Here is a 17,000-nt window from a genome sequence, read left to right as displayed (position 1 = left end):
TTAGTGCTCCTGGAATAAGCAAGCCATGGAAGGTCTGGAAACACAATTCTGGCCAAGTTTTGGGGCATGCTTTCAAGTTTTCTGCCAGGCTATTCTATCAGTCAATATTATACTATATTAAACAATATATTATTATACCAACATGGGAGAAAAATCAAGTTGCTTGGAGTCTTTTCAGTGCCTTACCACAGCAGAAACTACTGGTTTTCTCTTGCTGCCACAGCAAACTAAGACACACTAAACAGTAGAGTTATATCATCCAAATGGTCCATGAGTCAGAACTTTGCATGAGTTAGCTAGACTAAAGTTAAGTTAGTGTCAAGGCTGTACACAACCTCTAAGAGGAAGTATGTTCCACTGCCTTTTTTTTTTAGCTACTGCAGGCTGCCTGCATTTCTGGACTTGTGCCCCTTCCTTTACCTTCAAAACTACCAAGGCAGCATGTCAAGGATCATGCTGCACGTGTGTGTGTGCATGTGTGTGCACACATGCGTGTCTAGATGTGTAATAGGAACATAGGATACCCACACAACACATGTGTATAGCCTTGTGTGTAAAGTATGTGAATGTATTAGTTACTTTTAATACTTGACAACAGCAACATCAGAAGAAAAGGCTTGGCTCACAGTTTGAGGATACAGCCCATCGTGGCAGAGAAGTCATGGGAGCAGGAGCACAGGACAGCTGTTTGTTGCTTATCCAGACAAGAAGCAGAGAGAGAGAGAGATGAAGGCCAGTGCTGTCCAAGACTCCAGCCTGGTGAATCTTCTTACCTCAATCAATCTAATCCAGGACATCCCTCAAAGGTTTGATTTTTTTAGGTGACTCTACTTCCTCTCAGTTTAAAAATCAATATTCACGGCAACTTAAGGATGGAAGAATTTATTTTTGGCTCACCATTTAAAGGTACTTCTGGAAAAATTCAACCTCACTTGAGATCAATGGTTTCCAACCACACACTAGAAACATCATCAACCTGATCATAGCCAGCCCAAGAAGACTGCAGGTCTAGACAGAGGAATGTTGTGAGGGACTAGTGTGGTGGAAGTTAATTTGCAGAGTTGTTGCAGCACCATCATTCAGAACTGAAAGGAAAGTTGAGGTGATGAGACAGCCAGATGTCTGTGAGGAACCTGCGGGAGGAAACTGTTTGGAAATAAACAGTACAGTTTGGTGCTGTGTAAGGCAATGATGGGCTTGGGAAACTTCAAGGTTAGAGCATCAATGGGAACATACTCAGGGACAGTGGGAGGAGGTGAGTGACCTGATGGAGAACATGGGGCAATGAGTTTCAGCTACAAGGACTATCAAGTCTCAGGGAAGTAAGAGGAAACAGACAGACTGCATCCATACCACCCAATGATGTCATGTTGCAAGGCTTCCTCTTGATAGTTTTATTTAACACAGTGACATAGTTTGTGTTATGTGTCTGCATGAGTATGAATGTATGTGCAGTACCTGCACATGTACATGAATGTCTGTGGAAGCTAGAAGACAACCTGTGCCATTCCCCCTAACTATTTTCTTTCCTTTGTAGGTAGGGACAGGCTCTCTTATTGGTGTGGATATGGCCATATAGACTAGGCTGGCTTGTTGGAAAGCCTTACGGATCTCCATGTCTCTACCTTCTCAGCTCTGGGGATCTAAGTGCCACCACACCTAGCTGCTGCTGCTGCGCTGCTGCCTCCTCCTTGTTCCCCCTCATACTCTTGCTTCTGCTCCTCCTCCTCCTTCCCCCCCTTCTTCTTCCATCTTCTTCTTTTCCATCACCACACAGGTTCTAGGGACTGAACTCAGGCCCTCATGCTTGCAAACTAAACACTTCACCAACTGACCTATTGTTTTAGCTTCAATATGCTTTTTAATTTTGCCCTGTGTGTAATTGATTAGGGGGGCAAATGTATTTCATTTCTTGGTCCATTTAACAGATCTCATGGAGTAAACTAAGAATAGGAAATAAAGGCTGTCCTTTGAATGTTTTCTTGGCTTATCCTCCTGTTCCTCCAAAGATGACCACTTCATCTATTGCACTCTAGTCCATTTAACACTCAGTTACTGGGCTCCATCTATTTCCAGAACCTGTGGCCTTCTGAGCAGCTGACAGATGTATGCCTGATACCCCCCCCCTCTCTCTCTCTCTCTGCTATCATCAATATTACTTTAGGCTGTGGTCAAATCATATTGACACTTTGCTGACATCTTTCTGGGGTCCAATTACCTTCCTGTCGTAGTACAATCCATGAGGTGTCACGAGGGTTCTATGCCGTGCAAGTCTATGCCTGAGACAGTCAGTGCATTATATATCATCTTTTCTGCTTCTTCTAGAAACTGGAGAGACATTTCCCATCTCTGTAGTTAAGGGATGTTTTAACTCAGTGCTTGGGGAAGCACAGAGTCTTGAAAAAAAAACAGCTGCAGCTTCTCACTCTTGCCTGAGTGAGCCCCTTCGGTATACTCCATATTCCAGTGTGAATTCCTAATAAGAGTGCAGGAGCTTTAGTCTGGAACTCCTAACCCAGACACACACACTGAAAAGCTTGTGCCTTCCTAAAAGGACTTTAGATTTTGGAGGGATACTATGCTGCAAGGCGCTGCTGCTGGTGCAGTTTGTTGTGGTTTGGATATGCAAAGCCCTCCTAGGTTCCTGTATGTGAGTGCCTGGCTCCTAGTTCCTGGCACTGTTTTGGGAGGTTGTGCATTTCCAGAACAGCCCTCCACTTCTCTGAAAGAATTTTCATTTTGTAATAGGATTCCCTATGATTCTGTTCATTTTTCTCTATATAAGCGGGGGCCCTCTACAAACATCTGTTGTCTGGATTTCTTTCACCTTCCTTTCTGCATGAAATGGTCTGTTGTATCTTAAAATCCAAGGCATTAGAGCTGTACTTGTTTTTTGGGGAGCAATGGGACAGGCTGGAGGTTCTAAGAGTTTCTAGATTATAGTAAATAACTTCTGTGGCATTATGTTTCTGGGCATTTTAGGCAGAGCTTAGATTTCCAGACTGCTCTTAGATTTGGGGTCAGAACACAAAGCTTCACATTTCCTGTGAAGTGAGCCTTTAGTGTAATGATGTAGATATGGTGGAGCCTTGTCTGAGTGATGTTTGATGACACTTCTTTTCCTCCATGAATTAAATTAAATCGCCCTGTCTCTGAGAAGTCATCTTTATCTACATAGATAGGGCTCCATTTTTACCCAGGTTTTCCCCTAAACAACTAGCAGGTGGAGTCTGCGCTCCCCCCACCAACACCACCATAAGGAAAAGTCAGGGAAGCATTCTCACAGCAGAGTCAGAACATGGCTGTTACCTGAGGCCAGATCAGAAGATGCTGGGCAAGTTGTTCCTGAAGACCCCAAGGGAACTGGCTGTGTGAGTACATACAAATATACACATGTGCTTGGTGCATCTGCCTCTTAACATGAGCTTCTTGTAGAAAGTGACTTACTTTCAATTCCAGCAGATGCATGCTGAGAATTTTCTAATAAGACGTAGAAGGGCCTTCATGCCCACAGGTATCTCCTCCTTGAAGTCTCTTCTTCTACTCCTTTGTATTTGTCATTATTCCTATTGCTAGTATAAAATGCCTACCAAAAGCAACCTAAGACGAGCCAGAGAGGTGGTCCAGCAGTTAAAAGCACTTGCCGCTCTTCCTGAGGACATTAATTTCTATTACTCATGGTGATCCAACACCCTCTTCTGGCTTCTGTAGGCATAAGGCATGCATCTGCTATACATACATGTAAACAAAACATCCATATACATTAAAAACGGCAACTTAAGGAAGGAAGGGTTGCTTTGGTTCAGCGTGAGGGTGCAGTCCACCATGGTAAGGAAATGGCAGCAGGAGTGTGAGGCAGTGGTTACACTGCATCTGCAGTCAGGAAGCAGAGAGGGAGCATTGCTGGTGCTCAGCCCACATTTTCTCTTGTATTTGGTCTAGAACTCCAGCCCATGGAATAGTGTCAGGAACAATTAGGGCGGCTCTTCTCAGCTCAGTTAATCCAATCCAGAAGCTCTCTTACAGTTAGGCCCAGAGGTTTGTCTTCCTGGCGATTTTAGGTCCTCTTAAATTAACAATCCTTATCCAATATCACACCCATCATGCACTACTGACTTCAACTCTGTGGCCAAGAAAGCGTCAGTGTGAGCTCTTACAACTCCCTGATGGGCATTGTACCACCAAGCTACTGGGTCCGGATTCAACAGTTAGAAATTGTTCAAACCAGTTAATACTAAAGACTCCTTCTCTTACAAGATTAAAACAGCAAGGCACACAAACATCAAGAGTACTTAGGTATGTGAAAGTATATCAAACAAAAAGCAGTTGTACACTCATGCTCTCTGTGATTGTCCTGTGATTGTGCTGTCCCTCAAATGTAGATACAGCTCTGATGTTCACAGAGTTTTCTCTGTAACCCAGTCAGTCTAGCCTTAAACTCACAGAGCTCTTCTTGCCTCAGCCTCCCTCCCTCCAAGTACTGGGATTCTTTTTTTTTTTTTTTAAGATTTATTTATTCTATGTATGTGAGTAATGAATACGCTGGGCTAATGAATACACCAGCACAGTATCTAAACAGTGGAGACTTAGACTTTGTTTCTGTGAAAAGAAACAAAGTTCTGATACCTATTACAAGACACATGAACCTTGGCATCACTATGCTAAGCGAAAGAAATCAATCCCAGAAGACAAACCTTTTATAATTTTTCTCATGAGATGTACTTAGAGTGGTTGAAGTCAAAGAAGCAGGACATAGAATGAGGATTGCCAGGGGCATTGGTGAGTTATTGCTTAGTAAGCATGGGGCTTCCGTTTCATTAGAGGTGAGAATTTCTAAACATGAATGAAAGGGGATGATTGCACAATACAATTAATATGCTTGATATTACTTAATTGACATTTAAAATAATTTATAAAATAATTTAAACCACAATTAAAAATGCAAAAATATCCTGTCACCTCTCCATTATTCTCTCCCTCTCTTCCTCTCCACCTCAGTGTGTGTGTGTGTGTGTGTGTATGTGTGTGTGTGTGTGTGTGTGTGTGTGTGAGTGTGTTATATAATATTTAAGTCTGGCTGTGGAGCTGTTTGTTCTGGATTTGAATCTCTTCCCATCAGTTCTTAGCTGTGTGTCCTGGTAAATTAACCTCTCTGGGACTTACTTTTCTCACCTATATGGTAAAATGATTGCCCTCTATCCTAGGACAAATGTGAGGTTTAAATGACATGATACATTTCAGTCACTGGAATCAAGCCTGACAAGCAATGGATGACTCGAGTAGCATGATCTGATCAATGAGATAGATGAAACTAAACTCATAAATATTTCTGTTCATGTAGAAGCCATCTGAAAACTTTGTAGGAAAATGTCAGCAAAAGGATTAGACAAAGTCATTTATAAACAATGAAAATGTATAATGAACACTTTCTGAAATATTCAAGATACTCAGTAATTAGTTGGTGGTTAGGAAGCTGGGACAATGGGAAGCAATCTGCTGGCTTTGAAACATCGGAGAGACCCTTGGATCAGCTCCTGACTGGATCAAGCTGAACATGGATTATTTCCAGAAAGCAAAAACCTGATAAACAAGCAGATCCCTTCAGAAAGAATAGAACAGAATCCAAGTGGTTAGCATTTGATCAGCCTTTCTAATGTGGGGGTGGGAACTGCTTGCTAATCATTACACAAAGTCTGGTCTAATGGGTTTTCACTCCACTTCCACCCCAGCAGGCCTATATCATCTTGGCCAGGTTGTAATTCTGCAGAAATTCTACAAGAGCCACAGAATGAGACAAGGGTCCTCAAGCAGCACATGATGCTCCTTCACCCATAATTCTATTTCAGAATGGTTAATTTTAGAGGTGACGATCATGCTTATTGCATCAGGCTGCATGAGACCAGGAGTTACCCAGCAGTGGCTACTTAGCTGAGACCCATGCTCGATTAATTAGGACTCTGGCACGGTGGGAGGGGATACTGACTATGGCTATGAATAGTAAATCATAAATGTTAAATCATTTCCAATCCCAGAAATAACTGTGCAAAACTTCTCACAGCAGAGATAATCAGGCAATTATGGGGATGGTTATGGGACTTCCAGGCTGTGGTGGCTTTGTTGTGAGACCTGTCCTGCTCTGAGCTACGATCTCATTTATCTCAGCTCCATTTGTATGCATTTTATTCTACTGGATAAGAGTTAACATTCAATCTAAGTTTTAGTGTTAGCCATTTAACATGTGGTCTGTGGCTTAAACTTAGAATTTAAAAAATTTCAATAGCTGGCTAAAGACACAGCACTTACAAATTATCCAAAAGAAAAAAAGAGGTGGGGATATTTTCATGATCTCATGTGAAAGCTCTAACCTGGGAACATGAAATGGGGTGTTAGCCTTTTCTCTGCTAGTTATAGTCTGTGGGGTTTTGTTTGTTTGTTTTGATTCCTAAATTACACATCTACAGTTTCAGATATTTGTGATGATTTTAGCAGGGTCCAGTCTGGTATTTAAGCAATAATAAAAATAATATATCCCACTATAATTTTAAGAATTCACTCATAAACACACTTTGTGACCTTCATGTGGCTTGAAGAGTGTCATTGGATTCCATTCTGCTAATAATAAAACTTAAGCCAGGGTCCAGTGAGATGGTTCCAGTGCTTGTCACATATATCTGAGGATCTGACTTGAATCCTTAGAATCCAAATAAAGGTGGGAAGAGAGACAGACTTTGTAAAATGTTTTCTACCTTGGTGTGTCCCTTTGCATATCATTACACATAAATCACATACACATACCACCACCGCCGCCAGTACCACCACCAGCAGCAGAGGCAGCAGCTCTAAAAGTTAAATGTCCCAAGCTGGGCCTCAGAGTGTGGAATGATAAAGGAGGACTGTGCACTCATTTGAGTCTCAGTTCACTGATGAAACAAGTCTTTGCTATTGAAATAAGCCCAAGGGAAGAAATAAGTCCCTTTTTGGGCTGAAAGCAGTCTGAAATAGAGGCCATCAGGGCATTATTCTAACCTTACAACACATTCAGAGTGATTTCCCACGTGAGTTGTACTTGTAGGTACACACTTGTTTTTCTTTTCCCTGAATCTCAGCAGAAGTAACAGCAGTAATCACTGGAGGGGACTGAGGGTCACCTGGATACTATTCCTCATTCACATCTTCTAGTCATGGAGGCCGTGGCATCCAAAGTCAACTTTCCTGCCTGTTTGGGGGATGGGGGGAATGGGCTCCCAGACAATGTTGCAGAGAACATGGATTGCAAAGTTTTACCCTTGGAAAAGCCTTTCTTGTTCATGCCCAGTGGAGCGGGAAGGAAGCCAAAGGCTGGGCGCATTCTGCAGAGCAATCTGCTTCTCATGCCATTTCTGGGGGTGCAGGGCAGGGGACCAAAACAGAACACCCTTCAATAACTCCTTATTGCCTGTAACACTTGCAGAGAGAGGAAGGCAATCTGACTTGAGGCCTACTGCGGAGCCAGGCAAGAGCATGAAGGAATCACTTCCAGGTTAGGTTCATTTCTGATGATTCAGTTAGAATCACTGGGAAATGCGACATAACCACATAAAAGAATTTCATATGGGCTGCAGAGATAGAGCAGCTGGTAAAGTGATTAAAGTGCTTCTCACAAGTGCAAGGGCATGGGTTTGATACCCAGAGCTCCTGACAGAAAAGCCAGAGCTGAGAGTGGTGATGCATGAGTATAATCTTAACAGTGATGAGGCAGAGAGGTGGATATGGCCAGTCAGCCTAGCTCCGTTGACAAACTCCCGGCCGATGGGAGAAAGTGCTAAATCTAGATGTCAAATGGCCTAGCTTCAAGCTAAGTTCTCGCTACTTCTGAATATTTTGAAAGAAGACCCCAGAAACACCTGAACTTACTTCAAATATTTAAAGCATCCACACAGGTATTCTTTGTCTAGTGTATTAATGGGACAAGCTGAAGTCCTTACCTCTTATGTCACAGAATACTTTAATACTTGCTATTATAAATGAATTATATTTTTCAATTTGTTTAAAACATAGTACCTATGTTATGTGGTGTTAGCAAATTCTACAGAAACAGTGGTAAGGATATTCTAGTTGCTGTGTAGACATGAGAGAAAAAGGTGCCAACAGTGACAGGGGTTCTGTGTATCTAAAATCAGTTTACCTAAAGCTTTCCTAAGGAGGTCTGTGAGAAAGGCTGAAACAAGTGTATCCATACCAAGCTTTCTGTTCTGGGATCTGGATTCAGTTATATTCTTTGGAAGGTTTAAGAGGCAAATGCAATTCTCTAAAGTCTGTATTTCTTCCCTGAAATCCCACTAATGGTAATCCTGGTTCCAAGTATTTCCAACTTAATATTCCCAAAGGTGAACTCATCATCTGTTTCTTCTATCTAGAGTTCTTGGTTGCTTACAAATGGCTGTCAGTCCTTTTCAAGGGGTCCCAACAGCAAGCCTGAGTTGACTTCTTTTTCTTCTCTTGTGGTCATAAACTCTAGGCTGAGTAGCTCCTGACTCACAAGACTCTCATACACATTCTGTCATTCTCAATGGTCCCTCCAATCTCTGACTTAAGCTCTTGGTGGTTTTCTAGTTCTGTGGTGGTGTGAAGGAGAATGTGCTTTATCATCTTTGACATTTGCATACTTGGACTTCAATTGCTGGAGCTGTTTAAGGAGGCTTAGGAGCATGGCCTTGTTGGAAAAGATACACCACTGTGTGTTGGCTTTTACATTTCATTCTTGCTGCCTCATGCTTAGCGTGCTGCCTCAAGTCTTAGCTTGCTATTCCAGCTGCCATGCCTGTCTGCTGTGGCGATGGAGATTGACTCCTACCCCTCTGCAAATGTTAAGCCCAAAGACACCCTTTCTTCTATAAGGTTCCTTGGCTGTGGTATTATATCACATCAATAGAAAAGTAAGAAACAGAAATTTTTTTTGTGACATCATATTGCTGATTCCTTCTGTCCTTCAGTGCTCCTTCAAGACAGGACTGCACGGCTAACCTCAAGTCACATTGTAGAACTACTGCACTGACAGATTCCACGCAGGCTGTGCTTACTTATGCTTCCCCTTCAAGTATCTCAAACCAGACAAACCCTACTTCCCGTTTAGAGCATGCCACTTTCTCCAAGAACATTCTTGACTCCTCCCTTCCTTCCTTCAGTTAGTGTTAAAGTTTCTCCCTCTAGGGAGTTGTGTCCTTCACATCTTCTTCATAGCACTGACTGGGTCCTGGTGACCACACGTATATTCCTTTTCCTGTAACTGGTTTGTGAGTTGCCTATGGATGAAGGACATAATTCACTGTCAGTCCCTTTGCACCCAGCATGGTGTCTAGAAACAAAGAGGTTTACTAGGAGGCATGCCCTAGAATTTTCTCTCTCCCAGCTTTTCTCAGTGCTCCTATGAAGTAGGGCAAGAAGAATTGAACAGTGATGATAGTAACGACATTCTGGCTGTGCCATGTCGGCCTCCTGAAGGGCCAGGGAATCAGAGCAGAAGAGAAAAGTGAATCAGAGTCTTCTAGCCCTGCTGACTGAAGACATAGCCTGTAAAGAGTGAAAATGAGTCAGGGGCAGAGCTTCCATTTGGTGCCACTTGCTGTTTTATCTCAGGACCTGGCAGAATCCCTTCCTGTGAGTGTTCACCTGATACTTGTTGAATATATGACTCATTGATGGACAGTTGGAATGAAAAAAAAAAAAGATTGACCTAAATGCCTATGCCTTCCCCACTTTCAACTTCCACTCTTTGTGTAGCATGTGTCTGTATAGATGTGTTCTTCTAACAAAAGGGAAAATTGGCTACTAGAAATTTCCTTTCACAGCAAACAACAAATGGAACATGAGAAACTGGAGAGATTGCCCAGTGGTTTGGAGTACTTGCTGCTCTTGCAGAGGACCCAGGTTCAAATGCCAGTACCCATACTGAGTAGGTTATAATTGTCTGGAACTCCAGCTCTAGAGGACCTGATGCCCACTTCTGGTCTCTAGGAGCCCTGCACACAAGTGTCAGATATTCACACAGGCACGTATATTTTTAAAAAATTAATCTTAAAAAATAAGAACATAATGATAGCTACTTATGTTTTACACAACACACATAGATTCTAAATCATAAGTCACTGAATATATATATATATATATATATATATATATATATATATCCATTTACTTAAAGAAATCAAACTGTTGTGAAATCTATAGACCTTCTGTCTTAAAATCCAACCATTTTTTTTCTTAGAATTAGTTATTGAGTAACAGATAGAATAAATTTATCTTGTCCATCATTCCTGTAGAGAGTGATTCCAGGTGGACTTGGGGAACCTAGGTTTGGTTACCCAAGAAACGGTGCAGCCAAACTGAGCGGGGGTAGACAGGAGGCTCTGACACTGACCTGTAGGAGGTGGGCTAGGCTCTTTTTTCTGGTTTTTATTCTTCCAGCTAAACTTCTAGACCCTCTCTTCTTTTCCCAGAGAAGGACTGCTGATTTTATCTTTATCTGTGACTGACACTGCCTTAGTCACTCACTGTGAAGGAGGACAAAAGCCAGCGGAGGGATGAAAACAACCCAAAATAGATCTTTCTTGAACTGATTTGTATCAGGGTTATAAACCATTCAGAGTATGACGGCAAAGGAGACAGGCAAGCTACTTGTAAGCAACAGGAACAAAGGATCCTTTCCCTTTCCTTCCTTTTCCTTCTCCTTATTTTATTTTTTTCTAGGCTGTATACTAAAGTAAACATCCTGGGAGCGGAAGCCATTTTCCCCTCTCAGGCATTGTGCTCCACATGTTCTCTCCATCCTCTTAGGGCACATGTTATAATGCAAATCAGTGCTGTCAACATGACTCATTTTCCTCTCAGAATGGAATATGAACACATCAATTATGTGTCGGGCAGCTTCTAAATGCTTAGCCTTGTCACATTGACCTCATTCTGCATTTGTATTGTTAAGTCCTCCTGATGTTTGTCCACTAAATTAGCTCCCCACACTTCTCACCTATTATCATCTTACTTTAGCACTTTCTTAGACTTCCCTTCTATTAATCCATTTGACCTGCAGACTCAGGGAGGTTGCGCTCCCTGGGCACTCACCACTGCTTGTAGTCTGCATCACAGTTGCAGTAGTACTTGGGATCTGTGCAGTTGCGCTCAATACCGCAGGCACACTTCTGAATTCCAGGCTCTGATCCTCCCCAGTAGTAGTGCTTCTCATTGGCTTTGCCAACCCACCAGGTGTAAGGACTTCCATCTGCAAGAAAGGGGAGAGGTACATTTAAAGAGGAGCCTGAATTGCATCATTATAATGTCACTCTTGTTTCCTAGGAGCTATAGCCGTCTCTGATAGACCAAATGCATGCCCATCTTTAAGGTAGAATTAGTTCAATAATAGGAAATGTTAATTAAAAAATCATACAGAATGTCTTAGGTATAATTCAGTGAACTGGAATCCTAAATGGTATTAGTCTGCTCTGAAGACATACAAACTATTCTACGATATACAACTAATTTCATAACTGATTTTGATTTCCTATGAACTCATACAACTATGGAGATAAGAGATGATTGGAGCTAAGAGTGGGTTTTATCATGTCTACGTTTGACCTCCCAATTTTATTCATGAAGAACTTAGGTCTAGAAAGGCCTTTCTTTTATTACCCTGGAGATTACTGCAACATATCTAAGGTTTGACATATCATACAACACTCACTATCTGCTATGCAGTCAGATATCTATGTCTACAACCTTATATCCATGCAATCAAACAGCTGTGAATTAAAGACCCTTGGGGGAAAAAAAAACTTGTATTTGCACCAAATACACACAGACCTCTCATAGTAATTCTCTCAGGAACAATGTTCAACAACTATTTACACAACATTTACCTTTCATTTAGCTATTAGAATTGATGTAGATATGATATAATGTATTAGAAAAGATGTCAGCACATAGGTTAAGCAAGTGTTACCCACTTGATATAAGGAACCAGAATCCCATGTCTACAGATGTTGGGATTGATAGGTGCTCCTAGATCCACATTCCCTGTCTCTTCCATTCACTTACTCATCCCTTTGCCTCACTATCAAAACCCCATTGTGTTTCCATTCTGTGGCACACTCTGGAAGACACCTTTTAGAACAATGGAGGAGAAATGCAGGTCGGGGATACAGATGAACAAGTACTATGAACATGGAGTGAATGTGAGGAAAAGGAGGTTATGATGAATGTTTTCTCTGAGCTGTGTCTTGTAGGTTGAGTGGGCAAGATCTCAGTGAGCCAAGGCGTTGGGGACGAAAGGAGTACTATATACAAAGGGAACAGGATGATAAAATCCATACAGGTGAGTTTTATATGCAAAACATATGCAGAAGAATGGATGTGGTCTAGAGTAGGACTGGGGAGATTAGTTTGGGAGTGGAGAAGGAGACCACAGTACTAGATAGCAAATGAGGTCTTTGTCCAAATGAGAAATTGTCTCACGCTGACTAGTTTTTGCTTTTCCAGGCTTCTTTCCTACAGCTTAAGAAACCTGAACTTTATCCTGAAATAAAAGGAGGCCACTGAAAGATTTGGAGCCTAGAATCATTACTGTTCAATTTGGGTTTCAAAAATCTCAGGTAAGATAAAAGATGAGCTTCTGCATGATGAAATTAGGGAGGGCAGATGTAAAGTTCCCTAATCACGGAGAAGATCACTAATAATGTGGTACTAGGAGTGGAGAAAGAAAAAAAAAAAAAAAAAACAGAAAGAATCTGGGGTAGGGGAGGGGATGCAAAAGACATTGTGAACTTACTCTGAGTCTTTGGTATTGGTAACTAAGAGAATACTGGTATGTTCTATCTGGGTAGGAAACGGGGAAAATGTTTGGAAGTTCAAGGAGTTTTGAAAAAAGATGAAGAGTCTGACACATCATCCAGGAAACTGGAGGCAGACATCCAGTCTCTGGAGCATTTGCTGGGATGAAAGTCTTGTTTTGGGAACCATCAGGGCAAGCCAGAAAATATTGGGAAAGGCAGAGATTCACATTTCAAACCACACCGGAATTCCACAGAAGGTTTCGAGAAGTGCAAGGAAGAATGGTAGGAAGAAAAGCCTGGAGACAGAAAGAATGAGAGGGGAGACTGAGAAGATGCTAAACATAGCATCTATTTCGTTCATTTTATAGTGCTGAGAGCATTCTGTGTGAAATCTCCCTTCTTAACAAATTGTCTAAGTATTTGATACAGCATGTTAATCACAGCTACGGTGCTGTCCACAAATGCTCTAGAACCCCTTCACCTTGTTTAACTGAAACCTTTATTGATTAACAATAGCTCTGCTTCCTCTCTTCTTAGCTTCACTGACATCCATTCTCTTTAATGCTGGGATTTTACTGTTTTAGGTCCTGACACAATTGTATTGATGCAGGCAGTGTGTGTTGTCTGTATACAATGCAATTTCCTGTCTGCCATTTTTTTCTGTCAGTCTTTATTTCTACTTTATTGTTTCTATACTGAAATAACACTAGCTTTGAAAAGGAAGAAAAATCTGCAATAGGTAAGAATGTGGACAAATCTTGAGGATTTGCTAAGAGAACAGACAAGCCTTAGAGGAAACTGGGGATAATGGAATCAAAGGAGGTGGTGCCAAAGAGGAAATCTATTAACATCTGTATGTCTGGGGGTGAAGTTCAATCATAAGAATCCACCTCCACCCACTCTTTCAGGATGCTAAGTACACACTTGTATCTGTCAGTGCTCAGAAGAGGTGAGAACGCCTTAGTTCTTCAACTACCAACCGAACAATCACACCATCTAAACAATATCATAAGTTACCATAATGGCACGATGCATACACTTCTGTGATACTGAGTGGGATACTACATTAGTTATTCTCAAGAACAGTTTTGTTAAAATGCAGACAGTTTAAAGCCATTGGACATAGTTTGGAACTCAGGATCATGCTCCCTGTAATGAAGGAAGCAGTACTCTAACTCAAATAGGAACCAGTTAGATATTTTATTCCATATAAGTACCCAGATTTCACTTAATTTGGAAATGTTTAATGTTTTCCATGTTATGATCATCATGGAAATCTTAAAATAAGAAACTGCACTAGGTTTGATAAGTAGAGAGAGAGATTTAAACTGTATTTTAAAGGGAGAAAGGTGACAGCTCTTTGAAATGAGGGGCCACTCTGCAGCTGTGTCCTCTTCAGTGGGCCTGATTCTGAAGAGAAAGTATTTGGACTTGAACTCTGCATTTGAATTCTTTTGCTCCAAGGTCTCTTCTCTTTCTGTCAGGTCAGGGGAAAAGTTCCTGAATTTTGATGTTTCCCAATGTCAAAGCAATGACCCACATTATTGTTTTCTTTACATAACACCCACAGTTTCAAAAAAATATGCCTCACAAAGTTTTGTTTATGGGAACTATATAGTATTTGCTACCCCAAGAAAAGCTGAGGTTATTTGTCTCTGGCTATGTTACAGAGGAAAGGAAAATGCTGAAAAGAACGTGAATCTAGCTGTTGTATGAGAACTCCTGAAGGCATCTGTCTGTAGAGATTGATTGGCTTGTGAGAATTTCAGTACCATTGGGAGGTTGGAATGTTGCAGGCTAATTACCTTATATTAGGTTAAGTTCTGGCCTTCTGGAACAGCCATAACTTGCTCACCTCTGTGCTGGAACTAAAGTCTTGTGACAAAAGAAAAACAAAACCCTTTCGAATCTAATGATTTAAAAGCAAATAGTTTCTATCAATCCAGAAGTTAAGAATACCATCAGAGAGCATCATAGGCCTATAGAAAAAGTCCCCTCATTTTGATATACTTACCTCTCTGATGTAACTACCAATGCACACCTCTGATGTACTATCATTTTAAATTTGCTTTGATTCTATAAAACTACAAGAACTTCATAAAACTGCTTTTACCTTGGAACATGGAATTTGGGGTAATTTAAATCTTAATTTCCCAAGCCATGGTCACCACAATGGCTCCAGAATAAACTTTTTTTTTTTAAACTTCCTTTTAGATGAGAGCTGTGGTTTTGTATCAAGGGCAGAAAATATGTAAAAACAGGTGGTGTGGGGCTGATCTTGTGAAAGGCACATGTGCCAGACTTAACCCTACCAATATAGAAGCATTGCCTCTTTAGCTACCAAATCCAGTTTGAGCATTTCACCTTTTAGCTAAGTAATGATAAATGGTTTCCCCACCAGTAAATTTTCATTGGTGTCATTGGAACCTAGAAGATGTAATACTTTCTGAATGGTGACAGGGATAAACCAGACACAAATAGAATGGGAGTAATGGACCAATGGTCAGGAAACATCTTATTCAATCCATGACAAAATGCTCAGCAAAAGGTTCTGTACCTCAGGCCCTGAACCTCATGCATGTACTTTCCAGTGCCTAATAGAAACAGCCCCTTACCATGTTCTTCTTGTATTTCAGGTAGAGGTAGGAGCTAACATGACCCCAGAACTGTCTATGGCTCAATATTCTTTGTGAAAATCAGAATAATGTAAAAAAAAAAAAAAAGGAACAATAAAACATTCAGTCTCAACATTGGCAGGGCATGGAGACTGTGAAAATGGGAGAAGAGAGCCAGCTGACTCCTGGCAGCATCTGTAGGGAATGCCTAGATGCTGAGGAAAGGAAGTTTCATTGTCAGGTTTGTTTAGATGCACAGCAGGAACTCTCAAGTCTGCATGAGAGCCAAGTTCAGTATCAGTTTGGGGTGTGTGTATATGTGTGTGTGTGTGTGTGTGTGTGTGTGTGTGTGTGTGTGTGTGTGTATGTTTCTGTAGGTGGATGTGGATTTTATGTGCTTGAAGATGTGCCTACATGAACATGGCTGTACTGGCTAGCTTTGTGTCAACTTGACACAGCTGGAGTTAACACAGAGAAAGGAGCTTTAGTTGGGAAATGCCTCCATGAGATCCAGCTGTGGGGCATTTTCTCAATTAGTGATCAAGGGGGAGAGACCCCTTGTGGGTAGGACCATCTCTGGGCTGGTAGTCTTGGATTCTATAAGAAAGCTGGCTGAGCAAGCCAGGGGAAGCAAGCCAGTAAAGAACATCTCTCCATGACCTCTGCATCAGCTCCTGCTTTCTGACCTGCTTGAGTTCCAGTCCTGCATCCTTTGGTGATCAACAGCAGTATGGAAATGTAAGCTGAGTAAACCCTTTCCTCCCCAAATTGCTTCTTGGTCATGATGTTTGTGCAGGAATAGAAACCCTGACTAAGACAATGGCTGAAGGTCAACATTTGGTGTCATTCCTTAGGTGTCCAGATCTTGTCTTGCATAATCAAGGACAATCGCTACCCTGAATTCATTATGGAAACTATGCTGACTAGCTAGCAAACATCCCAAGGTCCCCAACTTCCTAGCATTGGGATTACTATCCTGCCTAACTTGTTTTCTCTTAAGTGAAATTCAATCTGAAGGTCAAATTCACATTTGCACCTTAGGAACTGAACATCCCTAGCGCCACATGTACCAGTTTTACAAGGAAGAAGACCCCCCATTTGCCTGCAAGGGAAGACTATTAACAGACACTAGGTTACTCGGAGGAGTTCTAAAGTACCATTTTCTTTGTTCAGTCTAAAGCAGTGTCATGACAGTAATCAGGGGAGAGCATGAGACGACCTGACTATCAAACCTCTTTTTCTGTCACTAAGTTTCCTCAAACCATACTACTGCTGTCTGCATAACTAATGCTTCAGGTTAGGGAAATGAAAAGTTTGTGTTCTCTCTTTCTTAGCAGGGTAAATCAAGTCTAGCAAAGCACGTGACTTAGCTGCTTTCCTTTTGGGTAGGAGCAAACCAACAAATGAAACACCAATAAGACAAACATATTCCTGGGCAAAAAGGAATTGTACGCTTCATTATTCATACCAACTAATTTGTTTAAATCACTATAACAAAAATAAATTATTAATTTTGTATATGTTTTATATTCAGCAAGAGAAGAGTGGTGCAATTTTCTTTGAGCAAAGAACTGCCTTATTCCAA

The 17,000-nt window shown here is 41.3% G+C and overlaps 1 protein-coding gene across 1 annotated transcript in view; it reads right to left on the bottom strand.

Annotated features, from left to right (window-relative positions):
• The window catches only part of Cntnap2 (contactin associated protein like 2), a 2,102,194-nt gene that overhangs the window by 493,385 nt on the left and 1,591,809 nt on the right, over positions 1-17,000 (bottom strand). The window contains exon 14 of the mRNA XM_029535530.1: positions 11,098-11,254. Within this exon, the coding sequence (XP_029391390.1) occupies positions 11,098-11,254 (157 nt within the window). The remainder of the gene's footprint in view (positions 1-11,097; positions 11,255-17,000) is intronic.

Source organism: Mus pahari, chromosome 2 (genome assembly GCF_900095145.1).
Source record: "Mus pahari chromosome 2, PAHARI_EIJ_v1.1, whole genome shotgun sequence".
NCBI lineage: Eukaryota > Metazoa > Chordata > Mammalia > Rodentia > Muridae > Mus > Mus pahari.
The sequence above is the reverse complement of the archived record's forward strand: the minus strand, read 5'-3'. Positions and strand labels throughout refer to the sequence as shown.